Here is a 19,841-nt window from a genome sequence, read left to right on the forward strand (position 1 = left end):
GAGGCCCCAGGATGGTTTCACAGCTTTTCAAGAATTCTGAATCTGGTCTTGGCATTGGTGCTGGTGTGAATGTCTGGGGATCCCTTGCTGGCAGTTCCGTGTGTGGCATTAAGTGGCAATGGCAGGGCCTGCTCAGCACTTCCAGCTGATGTGGTTGTTCAGAGAATTTTGACAGAAGAAAAGAGCCAAGTATACTATTGGTTGCAGCACCTTGGCTCTTCTAGAGAGTGCCAGTGGCAGGGAGTGGCCACTGGCTCCTTCCAGTCTGTGACATATCCTGCTTCCTTTGCACTCAGGCTTTTGACCTAAAAGCAGGTGATATATATCAGAAATCCTGTGTGCTGAGTGGTGTTTGAGCTTGTCCTCAGGCTGTTCCTTGCTACTTTACCCTTGTTTGTAAATGGGGATTGAGGCTCTGAAGGGTTAAAAACATGCCCTGTTACCACACACAGCAGGTTTTAAATTAAGCCTGCAGGAAGTTCCAATTTTCTGTCAGAAAAGGTTGGGGTCGGTTGCAGAAAGATTCCACTTTGCTTCCCCCCTAGTCCCCGAAAGCCAGCTACAGGGACAGCCAGCTCTGTATGCCTTACTTCTGCTGTCATCCTGTCTTTCATACTCAGATGCAGTCCTCCAGCATGAGTGAGTATCCTTCTTTTTACAGATACCAGAGATTATCCACTTCTGCTGTGATTTCCTCATGTCATGGGTAGATGAGGAGAACATCCTTGATGTCTACCGGCTGGCAGAGCTCTTTGACTTGAATCGTCTGACCCAACAGCTAGATACCTACATCCTCAAAAACTTTGTGGCCTTCTCGAGAACTGACAAGTACCGCCAGCTGCCCTTGGAGAAGGTCTATTCTCTCCTCAGCAGCAATCGCCTGGAGGTTTCCTGTGAGACTGAAGTATATGAAGGGGCCCTGCTGTACCATTACTCCCTGGAGCAGGTGCAGGCTGACCAGATCTCACTGCATGAGCCCCCCAAGCTCCTAGAGACTGTGCGTTTTCCCCTGATGGAAGCCGAGGTCCTCCAGCGGCTGCATGACAAGCTTGGTCCTAGCCCCCTGAGGGACACAGTGGCCAGTGCCCTTATGTACCACCGGAATGAAAGCCTACAGCCCAGCCTTCAGGGCCCACAGACAGAGCTTCGCTCGGACTTCCAGTGTGTTGTGGGCTTTGGGGGCATTCACTCCACACCATCTACAATCCTCAGTGATCAGGCCAAGTACCTGAATCCCCTACTGGGAGAGTGGAAACACTTCACTGCCTCTCTGGCGCCCCGAATGTCCAACCAGGGCATTGCAGTGCTCAACAACTTCGTGTACTTAATTGGAGGGGATAATAATGTCCAAGGATTTCGAGCTGAGTCCCGATGCTGGAGGTACGAAAGGGCACTTATCATCATTGCCTTTATCGTTAGACAACTCCATGGTGCAGGAGTTGTGGGTTATGCGGGCTGTTCAGGGGACACGTTATCAAGGGCACATCACTACAGACCTGGCTCCTGCATCTGCCTTTTATATGAGTGTTACAGTTTTTCTGGGGTATACCTGTGTCATGTAATGAAGTCCAGATGAATCCAGACAAAGTGGACCACAGTGAAATAAGGAAAAGGGCATCAGAATTGCTTTCTTGCCCTCTGACCCTGCTATCCAGAAACTCAGTCACCCTGAAGCACAGCCACCTAGCCTTGCTGTCTGCAGAAGGTCACTCTGGCTGCCTGTACGCAGGGAGCATGTGTTATTACTCAGTAAGGGGCTGGCGCAGCTGCTCCTGCCATCTTCAGTATCTTTTTTCAATTTCTGTGCTAGTCTCCTCCTCTCTTTCTCCAAATTGCCAGCCAGGATGTCTTCCAGCTGCTGCCTGCTGGAGCCCACATCTGAGTGCAGAGGAGTGGGGAGGAGGACCAGTAAGCATCATTGAGCATTCACTAAGTTCCCCTTTGGGCCTGTAGTCAGATGAGTATGTACTCAATAGATACTCTGTGAGGAGGCAATTTTTCTTTGGTGGTTTTTTTTTTTTTTTTTTTTTTTTTTTTTTGGTTTTTGGTTTTGGTTTTTGGAGGCAGGGTTTCTCTGTATAGCCCTGGCTGTCCTGGAACTCACTCTATAGACCAGGCTGGCCTTGAACTCATAAATCCGCCTGCCTCTGCCTCCCAAGTGCTGGGAATAAAGGTGTGTGCCACCACTGCCCGGCTAAGAGACATTAGTTTAAGTCTCCAGCTACCAATGGATTTTAAGGGATCTCTTCATCATAGCTTGGTGTATGTGGGAACCCCTGCCATCCCTGGTGCCCACCACAAGCTAAGATGATGTTTTAGAGAGCAGCTCTGAGATGGATGCTGATGTAGTCAGTTCACATTAATACATAAGTTCTGTTTTTTGGCTATAAGGGTGAAGCTGGATTCTGCTCTGGCCCTGCCACATGAATCAAACAAGCACACTGATACTGACCAAGAAGAAAGCAGGCATTTCTTGGTCATTAATGTTCTCCTGGCCTTAGGAAGCAGTCACCTTTGGTAAACTGATGAGACTTAAACTACCTATAATACATAATGATTAAATAGTTGGAATGGCAGAGTTCAGAAAGAAGGAAATGACTCACTTCCTTTCTAACTGGATATTGTCTCCAGTGAGCATGGCTGAATTTGTCTTCCCTCAGGTCAAGCCTGCAAGCTTCTTTCTTGCAAGGTTCTGCTTCTAGCTGTGGGATTAAGGCCAGACTGCCCTGCCTTAGCTGTTCAGAGCTGCAAAGCAGATCTCTACAGAGCAGTGACAGCTGGGAGCTGAACTTGGATCATGGCAGGTGGGATCAAAGGAACAGGAATTTATTTACAAGGTTGCTGTGGCAAGTAGGGCCAGGTCCTGCCTGCCAGCTGACCATCGTGTCTGTCATCTCTACAGAAGGAAAGCTTCATTTACTTCCTAGTCATCTCAAACCTTACAAAGCTGGGGGTGCAGCTCAGTATCAAATGCTTCCCTAGCATGAATAAGGCCCCGGATTCCACCCCGGCACTTGTGTGTTTTTGTTTTTTGGTCAAACTCACACTAGCTGAGTAGTCATTCTGCTGGAAAATCACAGTGGCTGAATCCCTAAAATAGATTTTTCTGAGTTTGTTTCTTTTTTCTACTCTTAGTTTACCAGATTTAAAATCTACAAGCTCTTGGAATATAAAAAAACCAATATTTTACAGTAGATAAAGTTTTACAGCCTGAGGACATAGTGCTTAGCAGGTATTTTCTAGAACTCTGATGTTGAAACTATAAGAAATTGTCTTGTAAAGCAAATTGATTTTGTCTTTGTTTCCACTGGTTCTTTTATTTTCTTTCTTTGAATGCATATATACAAGTGTATTGGCTTTGTATCACTACTATGAAATATCTAAAGTAGTTAGTTGGTTTATTTACTGCATACTTTGAGAAGTTTAAAATCCAAGCTCATGCAATATACAGGGTATGCCCACTGGTTTGTCTCCTGTGAGGGTAGATGGTAGCAGGGGAGCACTGAACCTGTCATCACATTGTGCCCCAGGACACAGGAGGGAGAGCAGGGATCCAGAGTTACACAGTGTTGTGTAAAGACAGGGTTTTACAAGAGAAAGAAAAAAAGAGAAAAAGTGGGATGGTGGGGTGGTAGCAGTGCTTACCTATAATCTCACCATTCAAGAGGCAATGGCAGGTAGATATCTGAGTTTGAGGCCAGCCTGGTCTGCAGAATGAGTTCCAGAATAGCCAGGCTTACACCAAGAAACCCTGTCTTGAAAAACCAAAAGGAGGGGTTGGTGGTGGGTGATGGGTCGTAGGTGGTAGAGTGTTAGTTGTCTTATACTGCAGTCCTGGCTGGCCCAGAACTCTACATAGACCAGGTTGGCTTTGAACTTTGAGTGATGCCTCTGCTTCCCTAGTGCTACAATAGGAAGTATGTGCAACTATAATAGGTTTCACTATCCTTTGAGTGTGTTTCCCAGTGATCCAAGCAGGTCTACAGTACCCCACCCCCCAAACGGTCACCTTGATGATCAGGCCTATCTTAGGGTGACTATTGCTGTGATGAAACACCATATACAAAAGCACATTGGGGAAGACAGGGTTTATTTCACTCACAGTTCCATATAACAGTTATCATAAAAAAAGCAGTGAGTGCAGGAATTCAAACAGGGAAGGAACCTGGAGGCAGGAAGTGACTTAGAGGCCATGGAGGGATGCTGCTTACTAGTTCGCCTTTTATGTTTTTCTCAGCCTGATTTACCGAAAGCCAGGACAACCAGCCCAGGGGCAACCCCATGCACGATGAGCTGGGTCCTCTCACATCAGTCACTAATTAGGAAAATGCCCTATGGGCTTAATGATTCTACCCTGTATCACTGACATAAAACTAGGCAGCATAAGGCCTTTATATATAGACCTTTAGAGGGCATTCATCCAAACCATAGGCATTACCCTTGTCACTCTTTGTACATTTTTCATAGCTCTATCTGGATGAATTAAAGTAGTATTTTGGGTTTTTCTCTTAGCATTTCCATGTGTTTTTAAAATTCTAGTAGACTTTAAAACAGTAATAGTTGGGCCTGTCATCCTGGCTGTTTAAGAGACTGAGACAGGAAGATTCTGCCTAGGCTACTGAATGAGTGAAGATCCAGCCTGGGCTACTTAGTCAGACACTGTCACAAAATAGTGAGAAGGTGACTGGAAGCCAGATGTGGTGGTTCTTTAATCACAGTCCTGGGAGCCAGAGACAGGCAGATCTCTGTGAGTTCCAGGCCAGTCAGGGCTACACAGTGAGACCTTATTTCAAACAAAAAAAGAATGGTGGGCTGGGGATGATAAAGCTCAGTAATAGAACTCTGATAACATACACAGAGCTCTAGGTTTAATCCCTGGTTCTTCAGTGTATACCCCATCACATCACTAACAGTAATGGAAATACAGAAGAAAAAAACAATCTGCTAAATTTGACAAAGACCTAGAACATGTCTGAACATAGATTTTACCTCTCAATTTATAATAGTTTGGCAATTCAAATATGTGAATTAAAATTATTATCTTAGAAAACTTTGACTGTTATAACAAATACTACAGAGTAGGTGACTTAACTACCAAACACTTGTTTCTTATAATCTTGGTTCTGGAATGTCAGCTGATTGAGTCTGGTGAGGACTCTTTCTTGCTGTGGCCTCACATAGTAGACAGACTGTCTCATCTCTTCTTCTTTTTCTTCTTCCTTCTTCCTAGTGTCTTTCAAGACAGGGTTTCTCTGTGAGCCCTTGGCTGTCCTGGAACTCACTCTGTATACCAGGTTGGTCTTGGAACTCAGAGATCTGCCTGCCTCTGCCTCCTAAGTGCTGGGGTTAAAGGTATGTGCCACTACTGTCTGGCTTTTGTCTGTTTTTCTTAATAGATTCTAATCCTGTCTTGGACTTCATCCTCAGGACCGTAGTATCAGGAATTTCATGGGGGTGGTTTTTGGAACACAGGCATTCAGTCCATAGCACTGTTAGATGAACTACATGTAATACTGAATATTGGGCTAAAGAGATGGCTTAGTCTGTAAAGAGCTTGCTTTCCAACCATGAGGATCATTCACATTCCTGGTGCCCATGTAAAAGCCAGATGTGGTAGTGCTCATCTGTACTCCAGTATGTGGCAGGGGTAGAAACAGGAGAGTCCTGAGGGCCTGCTGACCAGCCAGTGAAGCCAAAATTGAGCTCCAGGTTTGGTGAGAGACTCTATTTCAAAATATAAGCTAGAAGACACTCAATATTGACCTTTGTCCTCTACAGGAACATACAGGAACATATCTGCACACACAAAACATTTTTTAAAACATCTATTTAGTGTGTGCATATTTAGTTATAGCACATGAGATCAGAGAATAACTTGTAAGGAGTTTGTTCTCTACTTCCACCATGGTGGTATCAGGGATGGAATTCAAATTGTCAGGCTTGGCAGAAAGTACCCTTATTCATTGAACCATTTTCTCTGACCTGTGAGGTACACACCTATAATTCCAGTATTTGGAAGGAAGAGACAGGAGGGTCAAGCTACATAAGGAGTGCAAGGCCAGCCTGGGTTTCATGAGACCCTGTATAAAAACAAAGAAAAACCCCCAAGAGGCCAGTATTAAGGCTCAGTAGGTAAAGGTACTTGCCTCATTGGCAATTTGTATTCAATCCCTGGAACCCATACAAAGGTTTAGAATAGACTTCACAAAGATGTTCTCTGACATGCTGTGGTATATGTGTTGTCTCTCCCTCTTCCCACCCATGAATACACACACACACACACACACACACACACACACACACACACACACACACAAATACAAACAGAAACAAACTAGAAAATGATTCCAGTAAAGAGGAGCTTGGTCAGCTAAAAATGGTTATGGATACCTGTGATCGTAGTGCTTGGAAGACTAAGGCAAGAGGATTGGGAGCTAAAGGTCTGTTTGGTCTACTTAGCGAGTTTAAGGCCAGCCTTAGTTATGTAATAAGACCTTGTGAGGGGTAGGGAGGAAGAGGTCAGATACAGATAGATAAGACAGAATAAAATCTATAAACCTATAGTTTCAGGGAATATTTGTGTGTATGTTTCCATAAGCCTGAAGCCACAAGGTCCTAAGAATCTCAGCCTAAGACCAGAGAGAATCAGGTGGCAAACTCCAGAGTCTTGTTTCACTGTGGTAGGAGAAATAGCTTCTGACTTGGCTGAACTGAGAACCAGGGAGGAGAGGAACATACATACGTAAAGAAGGTCAGTGTACAGGAAAGGCAGCAGATGTCCCCATTTAGCCAGGTGGCAGGTTTCTCAGCCTGCCAGGGTAATTTCATGAGACCCTGTTTCAAAGTTTTGGAAAGGTAGGACTAGAGAGATGACGCAGCTGTTAAGAGAACTTATTGCTCTTCCAAAGGTCCCAAGTTTGGTTCCCAGCATCTGTATATTGGCTCACAATCTTCTATAATGGGATCTGATGCCCTCTTCTGTCTCATGATTTTCTCTGTCATGCAGACATACATGCAAATAGAACACTCATACATGAATACATAACTAAATATGTTTTTAAATTTTAAGGTAAGAGGAGGGTTGGGAATGTAACTTGTTAGTAGAACACTTGCCTAGCATCCAGTGGCCATTGTCTCAGTCCCTACAGTGGCAAAGGAAAAAGGAATGAGGATGGTCTTAGGAGTCACATGTGGGCTCAGGTGTTTGGGCATCAGAATGTAAGAGTGTGTGGATTTTGCTGGTGGGCTTTGATAGGAACAGAAGTACAGTACATGGGGAAATGCAGGACTCTATTGAGGATAGTTAAGTGAACAGCCACATTGATCTAAAATACAATAGAGGCTAATAGGTGACAGTTGGTATGCTGGGTAGCTGAGAGCGCCTGGGTGAGGATTATTCAGTGGATAAGAGACTTGGGAAAAGGGAGGGAGGGACATCGTGGGCTGAATGAGGTTGGACAGCAATGACAGGACTAGCTTTGTGCAAGGCTAGATGATTCTTGTTCCTTGAGGGTTAGATTTTTTTTTTTTAACAGTTGTCAGGGAAACAAATTTGTGTCTTGGGGATACTGTATTTTCTCAGTGAGTGATATAGTGTGGCCTGATATCAGAAAAGTAAGCTATAGTAACAGTGCTTGAAAGTTCCACTCTCAGCAAGGGATTAACAAGGTGACTGTTTCTCCTTTTCGGCCTCATTCTCTTCTCTTTCCCATGTTCCTCTTGCCTGGACTGTTTATCATTGTGATTACCCCCAGCTTAGCCTCAACCTAGCAGCTTTCTGGTCCTGCAGAGTCCTCTGGCTTCATATAGTCAGCCTCATATTTTTCCTTTAGTGGGTTGCATTTCCTTCAGTGGGATCCCTGGAATCTCAGGATCCTGATTTCTGGTGACCAGAGTTCAAGTTGAGAGCTGACATGTCTACTTTGACAAGGATACCCTGAGGGGATGGGGTGGAGACAACTCTAGCTGAGGAAGTCAGGAAAGCCATCAGTCAGGGAACAGTTTAGTTATTTCAGATGTATGAGAGGTCTTAGGAAAACCTATTACTATCAGTAAGAACAAGGATGTGATGGTACACAGGGTGACCTTTGTAGACCTCACATGATACAGTGTTGGGGAGGCTGGGATGAGATGCTGTAATTTTGGCCTTCCTATACACAGGTGAGAGGAAAGTGGCCATAGCAACACCTGTAGGCAGCCAGTGGTGGACATTTGGGTAGATATAAACCCTAGAGAGGCTGTACCTGAAAGGGAGATTCTTGGCTACATTTCCAGGCCACCTTGTGAGTATACTGTGTTCCATGAGTCTGCATGGCTCTGGGTCAGCAAGTTCTAACAACCAGGGTAGAGGATGTTCAGACCAGGCTGCAGCAAAGAAATGGGGACATAGCTTTCCTAGTCAGTGACATATTGTCCTTATGTCCTCCAAAGGTATGACCCAAGGCACAATCGCTGGTTCCAGATCCAGTCCTTGCAACAGGAACATGCAGACCTGTGTGTGTGTGTAGTGGGCAAGTACATCTACGCTGTGGCAGGCCGTGACTACCACAATGACCTGAGTGCTGTGGAGCGCTATGACCCTGCCACCAACTCCTGGGACTATGTGGCCCCACTCAAGAAGGAGGTAAGGAGGCCCTCCCACAGGAGCCTTCCCAGTTGCCTTCCATGGACCATATTCAGAGGCCCAGGTGTCAAGGCTGGTTCAGGTCCTGGGTCAGGGAAATTAAGCCTAGTAAGCGAAGGCTTTGTCTGTCCCAGGATTCTGTATGGGGGTGTGTTGGTGGGCCTATCAGGAGGCCTTGCATTAAGCATTCAGACTCATTCTTCAGACCAGTGCCCCCTGGGAGTTCTCTGTGTGGAGACTGCTACTCACTTTGTCTCTGTATAAGATGGAAAATTTTCTCTTATCTATTGCTGATACAGCTGGAAGATTTTCAAATATGTCAAAATAGAGGGATTCTGAGAGACTAAAGAGCAACCTGATTCACAGGTGTTTACACAGACTCCCCTCTTACAGAAAAACAGCCTTAGGACCTTCCAGAGGCCACAACATACTTTGGAAGTTCTATTTTTACTAAAGACAATAATAATCATGTACATATAGCATAGTACCTTGAGTTAGTCCAGTTCAGAGATGTTTAAAATTATGTAGATTATGCAAAGGTAATGCTTTATGGAAGTGCTTCTTATTCTTTTTGTGGTTCTGAGATACTTTGGCTTAGCCCCAAACCACTTGCCCTGTGGGATCTCATGGCAAGAAATAGGTCTTGTTGGCATCAGCTCTGAAGCCTCAGCCTCTGAGGGAAGGTGTATGGGGCTGTTTGATGTGCTTGCTGACACCTTAGAGATCTCCAGGCCTTCCACAATCAGGATGGTGGAGTGGGCATACATACAAACTCTGCCCTTGTCAGGGGCCTGGGCAGGAGCTCTGGCCTTGGGAGTTTTTCTGCTACCTGCCATTTTTTCTCTCTCTCACTCTTCCTCAAACCCTTGGATATTAAGACTGACCTCAGTGGATTGGGATTGGGATTTTCTACACAAGTCACAGACAGCAGATCTGATTCTTGTCATCCTTTCTACAGGCTCCTAGCCATGTCAAAGCCTTGTTCTTTAGCTTCTTTGCAGGAAGGATGCTCTGCCCTAGTTCTGGAAAAAGGAACAGATTTTGCATGGAAAATATCAGAGATCTCTTGAGAGCAGATAGATTCTATTCCAGGAGTTTGAGAAAGGTTCGTGGGGGGGAGGGCAAGCTTGACTCTTTGTCTGAGGCTGTGGACAAAGCTGCAGTTCTTCTTCTTGGCCACAGAGGAGCAGTCTTGAACCTCACTCAACTTACTATGGCAGCTAGTAGTTACCTTCCTTCCTTCATGCATGTGGTCATTGCCTCCACTATTAACCAGCTACTGTATACATGGAGATTAGTGATTACCATGTCACCATGAAGTGGTGACAAATGACAAACTGCCCTTCACCAGGTGGGCTTCAGTGACTTACTAATCACCCAGAAAACACTAAGTGGTTACAGTTCTAGTTAGTTACAGTTCCAATAAGTACATGAAGGAAATGAAAGCTGAAACATTCTGGATGGATCAGGACTCTTGAAGGATTAAGTGGAGATGTATTATTTGGGGACTGTCTATTGGAGTAAGGGTCAGAGCAAGGCCTGAAAAAAAAAATAGCCATTTTCACTGGACAAAGAACATCCCAGGGGGTTAGTAGTCTGTTTTGAGAGGGACAAACTTGAAGACCCCTTTGAAGAGCCAAAAGGCCAAAGAGCCTGAAAAAGAATAAGGAGGGCTGTGCTGAGAGCTGTGTTAGTGTAGGGTGGGGCCAGGCCTATGAAAGTAGAGGGAAATGAAGGGCTAAGAATGGTTTGGAGGTCTCTCAAAGTGGTCTATAGACTGAAATATAAAACTAGACCTTTTAGAAAAATGAGCCTAGCAGGAGCTTGATGTGGTGACACGTGCCTGTAATCTCAGCACTAGGAGAATGCAAGAGGCCACATCTGATTTTAGGTCAGCCTGGTCTACATGGTGACTTCCAAGACTACATAGCAAAGCTCTATCTTAACCAAAAGGACAAAACAAAATAAAAACAGAAGAAAATGATCAGGATACAAACTAGGTGAGTTTTTAGACTTGATGTCAAACATATCAGACATGAAAAAGAAAATCCAATAAATTGGATTGTTTCAAAATCAAAAACTCTTGCTGGCAAAAGATCTCTTAGTTAAAAGTGCGCTTATTTATTTGTTTCTGTAGCAGCAGTACCTGTCAATGTCAGAGGACAACTTCAGGAATTCTCTCATTTCACCATGTGGATCCTAGGAGTGGATAGCACGTGCTTTTAGGAATAGAGTCAGCTCATAAGCCCCACCCCCAGTTTTTTAAGAAAGAAATTTATGAAGGAAGTTACTGAGTAGAAAATAGATGCAAACCACATGAGCCATAGTATTGAAGAAGGCAAGACAAGTGTTGGGAAAAAGACTGTTGTAGAAACAGAGAAGAGATTGGTGGTTGTTCAGGAGTTTGGGCCAGGAGAGAAGTGGTTGTGATTATTGTCCACCTAAACTGAACAGAGAGGTGAATTCTTCAAAGCCAAGTGTTTGTTTATTCAGAAACAACAAAGATACCCCCCAGACCCCCTGCTGTCACCAAGTTGTGCTATGGTAGACCATAGGCAGGTATCCAAAGTGGGCAGGGAAAGTCTTTAAAGACAGAAATCTAAAGCCAGGTAGTGGTGGCGCACTCTTTTAATCCCAGCACTTGGGAGGCAGAGGTAGGAGGATCTCTGAGTTCAAGGCCAGCCTGGTCTACAGAGTGAGTTCCAGGACAGCCAGGACTATACAGAGAAACCCTGTGTCAAAACAAAAACAAAAACAACAAAACAAAACAAAAAGACAGAAGTCGAGGGCTGGTGGGTTTACTCAGTGGATAAAGATGCTGACAACCTAAGTTTTATCCCTGGATCTCAGAGCAAGACAGAATTTACTTCTACACACACACACACACACACACACACACACACACACACACACACACACACACACAATGATAAAGACAAGATACAGACGAGCTGTTGGAGAATAAACCCCTTAGGCTTCAGCTACTCATTGCAGAAGTCGTGACTATGGGTGGAGAGGTCTCCTTTTAGGAATGACTTTCTCTGAATGAGTTTCTGGTTTTAGTGAGTCCTCATAATGGATATTACTGTCAATACGTATACATGAGGACCCTTTGGGTTTGACATAAGTGTTTCTCTTTTGGCTCAACTCTCATAGAGCACCTGGAGGGTGCAAGTGCTGACAGGAGTGTTGTGGGATGACATCCATTTCATACTGTTGTAGGATGATGTAGTACAGTTATGCAAACCTTCACTATTTAGAGAAGCTTCTGGAAGGAAGCAGGGGATCCTCTGATCTCAAAATTATTAATTGGAAAGGAAAATTAACCTCTGCAGACTGCTACCCATGATAGGAGAGGATGCAGACTCTATGCCTGCTCTGCTGCTGCTGTGTGTGCGCTTTTCCAGCTCCTTTTGTAACCAGTCCTGTGACACTACCATTGAGTCTCCAGCATCATACAGAGCTCCCTTCTCCTCACACAATCAGAGCCTTCTTTTGGCCGTTGGATGTGAGTCAGTAAGACTTAGAGGGGCCTGTGAGTGCACATATGGTTAGATGGGTGGCCCACAGGGACACAGCTGCCAAAGTAGGGGCAGAAAATCCTTGAGCACTGCAGCCTTATCATATACACCATCAGTGAAGAGGGAGTGTTCTTTGTATAGTTGCCCTTTGTGATCCAAACTAGGTTAGTTTTAGGACGCCCTCTCCACCCCAAAGGATAGTGAAATCTTTAACAGTATTTGTGTAAAACCTATACATCCAATCCTACTCTGGCACAAATGTAATCTGCTTGAGAGGCAAACAGGAAAATAAAAAGTTCAAGGCCAGCCTGGGCTAAGGAATATGAAGCCAGACCTTTTCTAAAAGTAAAAAAACAAGTAGGGGTGGTTGGTATGGTGCTGCACTCCATTAATCCCAGCAGAGCCGGGACTCAGTCTCTGTGAGGTTCAAGACATACAGAACTACACAGCGAGGCTGTCTCAAAAATCTCAAAAATCACCAAAAGTGGGGTGGGAGCTGGGTGAAGAGGGGGGTTTAGGCTTGGGATGTGATATATGAGAGAAGAGTAAATGAAAGGGAGGGAGGGAGGGACTGTGAATGTAGGTCAGTTGGTAGAGTGCTTGGCTAACACCCATGAAGCCCCTCAGCATCAAATAACTCCGGTGTCTGTCACACACACACACACACACACACACACACACACACACACACACCCTGTAATGTGCCTAGTATTGGGTGGGAGCAGAAAGATGAGTGGTGCAGGACCATTCTTGGCTACATAGCAGGTTCTAGACCAACCTGGGATTCAGGAGACTCTGTCTTCAAAAACAACAACAACAACAACAAAAGTAGTAAGAAGAATGCTGACTTCAGTGGTAGGACATGCGTCTTCATTGCAAGCCCATGTATTCAATCACCCTGTATTATAATAATACATGGTGCAATATACACATTACGTAAACAGAAGACTGAACCTCTGCACACAGTCAGTACAGATACTGATTTGAATATTTCTTAACCTTGTTTTGGTTGAATCTAAAAGACATGAATCCATAGATACAGAGAGCCAATCATATTTGATGCCTTGTTTCAGTCTTTTCTTCCCTACAGCCTATTCCTATGTATGGGAACTATCTGCAGACAGACAGCTTAGCTGGTAAAAAGTTGAAGCCACCAAGGACAGGTCTTCGTTGCTGGTGTACTTCTCTGGCAACTTGGAAAGTGAACCTTCACTTTCTTGTTCCCCTTCCAGATGTTTCCTTTAGAGTCAAAGAAACACAAAGATTACATTTAGTGTCTGGATCTGTAGATAACATACCCTGTTGGAAAGAGGTTAGGGGTCAACAAGTAGGGCAGTATATTCAGATAGAATCCCATGCACTCTCCAGTACACACATGATGGCATATCAGTGTGGTGAAACTTTGTGTGCTGTGTTGTTAGGCAGGTACAGAGGGGTAGTAGCAGCCTCAGTAGAGACTGCCTAACTACCTTCCTCACTGCCTTCTTGCCCATTCCTTACCTTTCCTGGCTCTCTTGGTGGCTCCAAACAGGTATATGCCCATGCAGGCACTACGCTGCAGGGGAAGATGTACATTACCTGTGGTCGCAGAGGAGAGGACTACCTGAAAGAGACACACTGCTATGACCCAGGAAGCAACACGTGGCATACTCTGGCTGATGGGCCTGTGCGACGGGCTTGGCATGGCATGGCTGCCCTCCTTGACAAGCTGTTTGTGATTGGAGGCAGCAACAATGATGCTGGCTACAGGAGGGATGTGCACCAGGTGAGCTGGGCCCAGGCCGTCCGTCTACTTTAGAATTGAGCAGAAGTCCAAAGAGTTCCCTTGTACGCTCTGGTTCCATGCATGCATAGCTTTACCACTATGCATATCCTTTGCACATTCCATATGATGCATACATATGCCCTCCATAGAAGTTTCCCTTGTGTCTTTACTTGTTATGTTAGCATCAAAAAGGCAACTTACAAACCCACATTGTAGACCCTAACAAAGCATGGACATAGCTAAGTCTGTAAAATATTTACTTTTTGTATAAACGCGAGGACCAGAGTTTGATTCCTCTACAACACACATAAAAAACTGAGCACAGTGATCGTTGCTTGTAACCACAGTACTTGGACTTGAAGACAGGCTGGTACCTGGGGTTTTCAGGCTAGCCTAACCCAAATGCTGAGCCCAGGTCTCAGTGAGAGATCCTGTCTCACAAAAAAAAAAAAAAAAAAAAAGTAATTCCTGAGGAACATCATATGGCATTGACCTTTGACCTCCACACACATACAGATGCATTTAGCCACCTTTGACCCAAGGACTGCCATCAGTTAGCAACTTGGAGTGCTGTAGGAATTCTCAAGATGGAGTAGCTGACAAGAGCTACAGCTTACTTTCCCTGCCCAGTATCATACATGTATTGAGCTGACTAACTGATGAAAAGGCCAAGTCCAAACTCAGAACCATGATGTCTATCAAAACTTACATCAATGTAAAAGCTGAAAAACTGTAAGTAAAACCTTCCCAAATTAGAACTGTCTGCTGACTGGCCACAGTTGTTCACTCCTGTGCTCAGAGCAGAGCCAAGTAGGTCTCTGCAAGTTCGAAGCCAACCTGGTCTTCAGAGTTTTAGGCCAGCCAGTGTTGTGTATCTAGATCCTGTCTCCAAACCAAAACTATGGAGTAGGTCTACCCAGAAAATACACCTCAAAATATACCTACAACCCTTAATTCCATCTGTAAAGTCAGGTTTGCCATGCAACACAAAACATTCATAGGTTCCAAAGGTTAGAATTCTAGGGTAAGGAGTATTACTTTGCCTATTGTAGCTAGAACCTCAATTTGATTGCTTAATGCAGCATATAAGATTTTGAGCATTGTTACCCAAACCTACAGCCTCAGTACTTGGGAGCAAGTAGGAGACCAGGCTAGCCTTGAGCTCACAGGGAGCCAGCCACCTGCTTCTGCCTGTCAGTTTTTGTTTGGCTTTTGGTTTTTTGAGACAGGGTTTCTCTGTGTGTGCAGCCTTGGCTGTCCTGGAACTCACTCTGTAGACCAAGATGGCCCTGAACTCACGGAGATCTCCTGCCTCTGTCTCCCAGGTGCTAGGTGGGGTGATATGTGCCACCACCACCAGGCTGGAAGAAGAGGTTTAAATGTCTCTTACTTACTACATACATCTTACTTCCTTTTCTGGCATGTGAGACATACATACCAGCTTTGCCACACCTTCACCAGCACTAGGTTTTATGAGTTCCTTCCTGCCATGGTTGCTGGTTAACAGGGGACATTTTGGTGTTTCACTTCTTGGATTAGTAATAGGCTGAGCATTTTTTTTCTCAAGTCTTTGTTACTGCTTTGGCTATGTATGAAAAGAAGTTTGGTGGTCAGCAAGTCACTGCTCCACACACTCCTCATGAGTATGAGTAAGGGTGCTGTGAAGGAGGAGGAAGTGTTAGCTGGGGTCCATGGCCTCAGCTCCAGACTTTCGACTGGAGCTAAGGGCTAGGGAGGCTAGACAGACAGTGTCATCTAGGTGAGCATCCTCCAGTGGGCCTGCTCTACACTTGACCATGGACACAAGTGACCTGGGGTGGGCTGGCAACCTGTCCCAGAAGCTCCCTGGGTTGACCCTGGTCTTGACTTTGCAGGTGGCTTGCTACAGTTGTACATCTCGTCAGTGGTCATTGGTCTGCCCACTCCCAGCTGGGCATGGTGAGCCTGGCATTGCTGTGCTAGACAACAGGATATATGTGCTGGGTGGCCGCTCTCACAACCGAGGCAGCCGCACAGGCTACGTGCACATCTACGACATGGAGAAAGACTGCTGGGAAGAGGGACCCCAGCTGAACAATTCCATCTCAGGCCTGGCAGCCTGTGTGCTCACCTTGCCCCGCTCCCTGCTCTGTGAGCAACCCCGAGGGACCCCCAACCGTAGCCAGGCAGATGCAGACTTTGCGTCTGAGGTGATGAGTGTGTCTGACTGGGAAGAGTTTGACAACTCTAGCGAGGACTAGGGTTCTCCCCAGTGTTTGGGTGTTCATGGGGGGTAATGGACAGTGAAGGCCATAGAGCCTGGTTAGAACACCAGGCTTCAGGGGAGGGGCCCTTCCCCAAGCCATCCTGGTTCACCAGCTACCCCTTTTCACTCTGTTTCTTCAACCAGCCAGCTGCCAGCATTTGCAGACTCAGTGGCTGTGAATTATGTTACAAAGAAAAGTGCTGGGGAAAAGACTGCTATTATCTGAGGGAATGACCAGGTCCATCCTCTGTAAACTCTGAATAAATGGTATCTATTTAGTCTCTTCTTCTCCCTAGTCTGGTCCCTGATGGGTTAAATAAGGTCCTTCCTGCAAGAGGTCCTGGGGAGAGCACTCCTAGCCATAGCCAAAGTTTGTGGCTCCCTTTCTGTGAACCATGGTCAGTCTGGTAAGCAGCTCCAGCTGCCTGCAGCCAGAGCCTTGAGTACTGGGGAGCTCTCAAGGTTAAAGATAAAAGTATAACAGTATAAACTGGTCCTAGAGATAAAGAGATACCCTCATTGCTCTGTGTTTCTGACCCAATATTGTTGAAAAATGAAATAAAGCATTATGCAAAAGCTGTTACATCTAATGTGGCTACAGTCTCAGTTTCTTTTCTCTCTAGTCACTGCCTTTGAGTGGCATCTAGGGTGGTACAGGTCAGTCACCTGGGGGATGGGCTTGGCATGGGAACTGAGGCTCTGCACTAAAGCAGGGGGTCACTACCCTGCTTCCAACATATGATAACCTCCCCAAGCAGAAAGAATGTTGGTCACACAGAGACCAGAACCTGAGCTACTGAGGTGGCAAGTAGTTGCCTGTCTTCCAGTCAAAGCATCTAGAATGTCTGCCCTGAAGTTCACCAGCTCCTGCTGCCTCATATCCACTCTAGCCCCTGGGCAGCCTGCTTCTAGCTGTGGTGCTGAAGGAGTGACCTAGTCCCATCCTCCTTGTGGAGCCCAAGATGGTTCACCTACTGCATGTCTTAAGGCAGAAAGCTCTGAGGACTGGGGTGCAACTCAGTGCTAGAGCACTTGCCTAGAATATCCATTCTTGAGAATTGAAAGGCAATATGGAACAGGACAGTACTGTGCTGGTCTGTGTCGAGAAGTAGATTTCAAGTATCGGGAGGGATGGCAGTGTATCACTGGAAACCAAGGCTCAAGCCTAATTGTGGGTACCTGTACAGGATGTCTTCCCACCTCCTGATTTCCCCAAACTTTTGTCAGGTGACTGACTTGGTTAATCATCTTGGAGGCTGGCTATGTTAGCATAGCAGGTGAGGCCTTCTCTATTTACCTTTACTAGCACCTCCCACCCTTTGGGAGATGTATGGCTTGGCCTGTGCCCAACATGAATGGACTCAGAGTCTGAGCATCCAGACCACCTTCCCTGCTTCTTGCTACAAGGTCTTCAGTTAAAGAAGCCTACCATAGGCCTCCTGCCAAGAGTGGCAGCTGGCAGAGTGAGTACCCCGTCTTTCCACTGGTGCCCCTTCAAAGAAGGAAAGAATACATAGTGGTGTACTGGAGGATGGCTGAGGAAAGCTATCCAGTCATGTTGGATCCATGAACACAGTGGGCTGGAGACTTGAAGTTGATGTCCACCAGCGTGTGTAACCTCACTATCTCAGGATCTGTGGCCACTGGAGAGACATGACATCACATACAGATATCTCAGAGTGACAACTATACCCTCTCCCCACAAATGTTAATACCTGCCTGAAGTGAGGCACTTCCTTCAAGGGCAGATCTGTTCCTAGTAAGAATACCATTTTTCAGGTCTTAAGAGTACTTGCTTCATGTGCCAGTCTGCTGGCGGTACTGTTGCCCAAGCCAAATGTGGCCAAGGTTTATGGAAGGGTTCTGTTTGGCCAAGGGGTAGGGGGACCCCTAGGCAGTCATATGGGTTTTTCTGATCTTATACACTGGCTGTGTCTGCACTGCACTCTCAAGACTACTGTCTCTGGCCACATCGTAGTCCTGTGCCTCCTGCCAGCAACCTATAAGAGCATAAAGTTGTTGATGTCCCCTAAGTGCCTAGTGTCACCACTCCCAAATCTCAAACTGTGAACCTTTCTTTCCATTTCCTTTTTTTAAAAAAATACTTTTGAGGGGCTGGAGAGATGGCTCAGAGGTTAAGAGCATTGACTGCTCTTCTGAAGGTCCTGAGTTCAAATCCCAGCAACCACATGGTGGCTCACAACCATCTGTAATGAGATCTGACATCCTCTTCTGGCACGTCTGAAGACAGCTACTGTGTACTTTAATAATAAATAAATCTTTAAGCTGGAGCAAGCAGAAGTCCTGAATTCAAATTCCCAGCAACCACATGATGGCTCACAACTATCTGTATAGCTACAGTGTACTCATATACGTTAAATAAAATAAATAAAAACCTAAGAAAAAAAAAAACTTGAGACAATAAGCAGAGACCCAGGGCTCTATGTAGCCCTGGGTGTATTAGAACTTGCTTCTAGGTAGGAAAACCAAGCTGGCCTCGAACTCATAAAGATCCTCCTGTCTCTGCCAGCTAAACTCTTGTTTCCTTATGTTGCTTTTGTCAGCAACTGACACAGCAACAGGAAAAGTAGACAACATTCAAAGCCACCATCCACAGTTGTCTCAAGAGTTGAACCTGCAAGGCTCAGCTTGTATGTTCAGGTACCAGACAGGCGCCTACCCTAGCTTAGGGAGAGGGTAAATGGGGTATGTGGGTGACACTGGGGAGCTCATGTAATGAATATGAAGTCAGGTTGCATTTAGGTTGTACCCTTCATAGACCTCAAACATGGGAATTGGTCTGTGGAAAGAAGATAAGCTGGAACATGGCCCAGCTGAGGTTTCCCCTCAGGTGCAGTAAGGTCGGTGCTTATAAAGCTCCAGCTGAACAATGCAACTACAGGAACCTCTGCTGCTAACAGCCTTGGGAGCATCCTTGGGGAGGGCACTGCTGAGGGCAGGGTTGTGCTCACCCTCAGCTTCCCGGAACTGGTTGGCTTATTTACTTGTTGCTAAGAAGTGTTTGCATTTGTAACCACATGGGAAGAGTGTTCCTTTTACCCACTCCACCTCTCCCCTTCACCCCTAGCCTAGCCAGGCTGAGAGGGCTGAGGTCCCACCCTCCCCTCCAGCCCGCTAACGTCTATGGCCTTGGGCCTGGCCATTGCTCTGGTTCCAGCTCAACCCTTCAGGCTTCCTTCCTACACCACCTGTCCCTCGTACTCAAGGTGCCTTCTTTCTGCTGGCTGCCCAGGAAGATATTGTCTAACCTTTCCCTCAAGTCAGAAGCACAAATGCCTTGGTGGGACCTGGCTGCCAACAAGGGTGTGTGAACTCCTGCTCAGAGTCTGGAGGGAGCAGTCTGCCTCAGGGTCTCTCCTGCTTTGTCTTTTCTGGACCTATACAGCTCCAACCGTCTCCTGTCTGACCTAGGCTGTGGTAGCCATAAGTACTGTGTTCTGCTATGCCTGAGTGAAGCTGGTGATTCAAGGCAGTGGTGAGAGAAGAGCTTTACTGGTGATAACAGTAAAGGGTTAACAGAGGGCCCTGTCCTAAGCTGCCTTCTTGCCCAGGGGTCTTATCCTTAAGCTTGTGTAGAGATTGGGGGAAGGATATCTTTAGTTAAGTCCAAGTTGTCCCTAGGATGGACACTGACTCTGCAGCTCCTTTGACAGGCTTGCTGATGTC

At 45.9% G+C, this 19,841-nt stretch overlaps 1 protein-coding gene across 4 annotated transcripts in view; it reads left to right on the forward strand.

The window, feature by feature from the left end:
• The window catches only part of Klhl22 (kelch like family member 22), a 34,317-nt gene extending 17,573 nt beyond the window's left edge, over positions 1–16,744 (forward strand). For all 4 annotated transcript variants that reach the window (XM_031363305.1, XM_031363306.1, XM_031363307.1 and 1 more), the window contains exons 4-7: positions 662–1,380; positions 8,431–8,623; positions 13,676–13,909; positions 15,784–16,744. In XM_031363305.1, coding sequence (XP_031219165.1) covers positions 662–1,380; positions 8,431–8,623; positions 13,676–13,909; positions 15,784–16,149 — 1,512 coding nt within the window. In that variant the 3' untranslated portion in view covers positions 16,150–16,744. The remainder of the gene's footprint in view (positions 1–661; positions 1,381–8,430; positions 8,624–13,675; positions 13,910–15,783) is intronic.
• The last annotated feature ends 3,097 nt before the right edge of the window (positions 16,745–19,841 follow it).

Source organism: Mastomys coucha, unplaced genomic scaffold, assembly GCF_008632895.1.
Source record: "Mastomys coucha isolate ucsf_1 unplaced genomic scaffold, UCSF_Mcou_1 pScaffold12, whole genome shotgun sequence".
In the NCBI taxonomy this organism is placed as follows: Eukaryota; Metazoa; Chordata; class Mammalia; order Rodentia; family Muridae; genus Mastomys; species Mastomys coucha.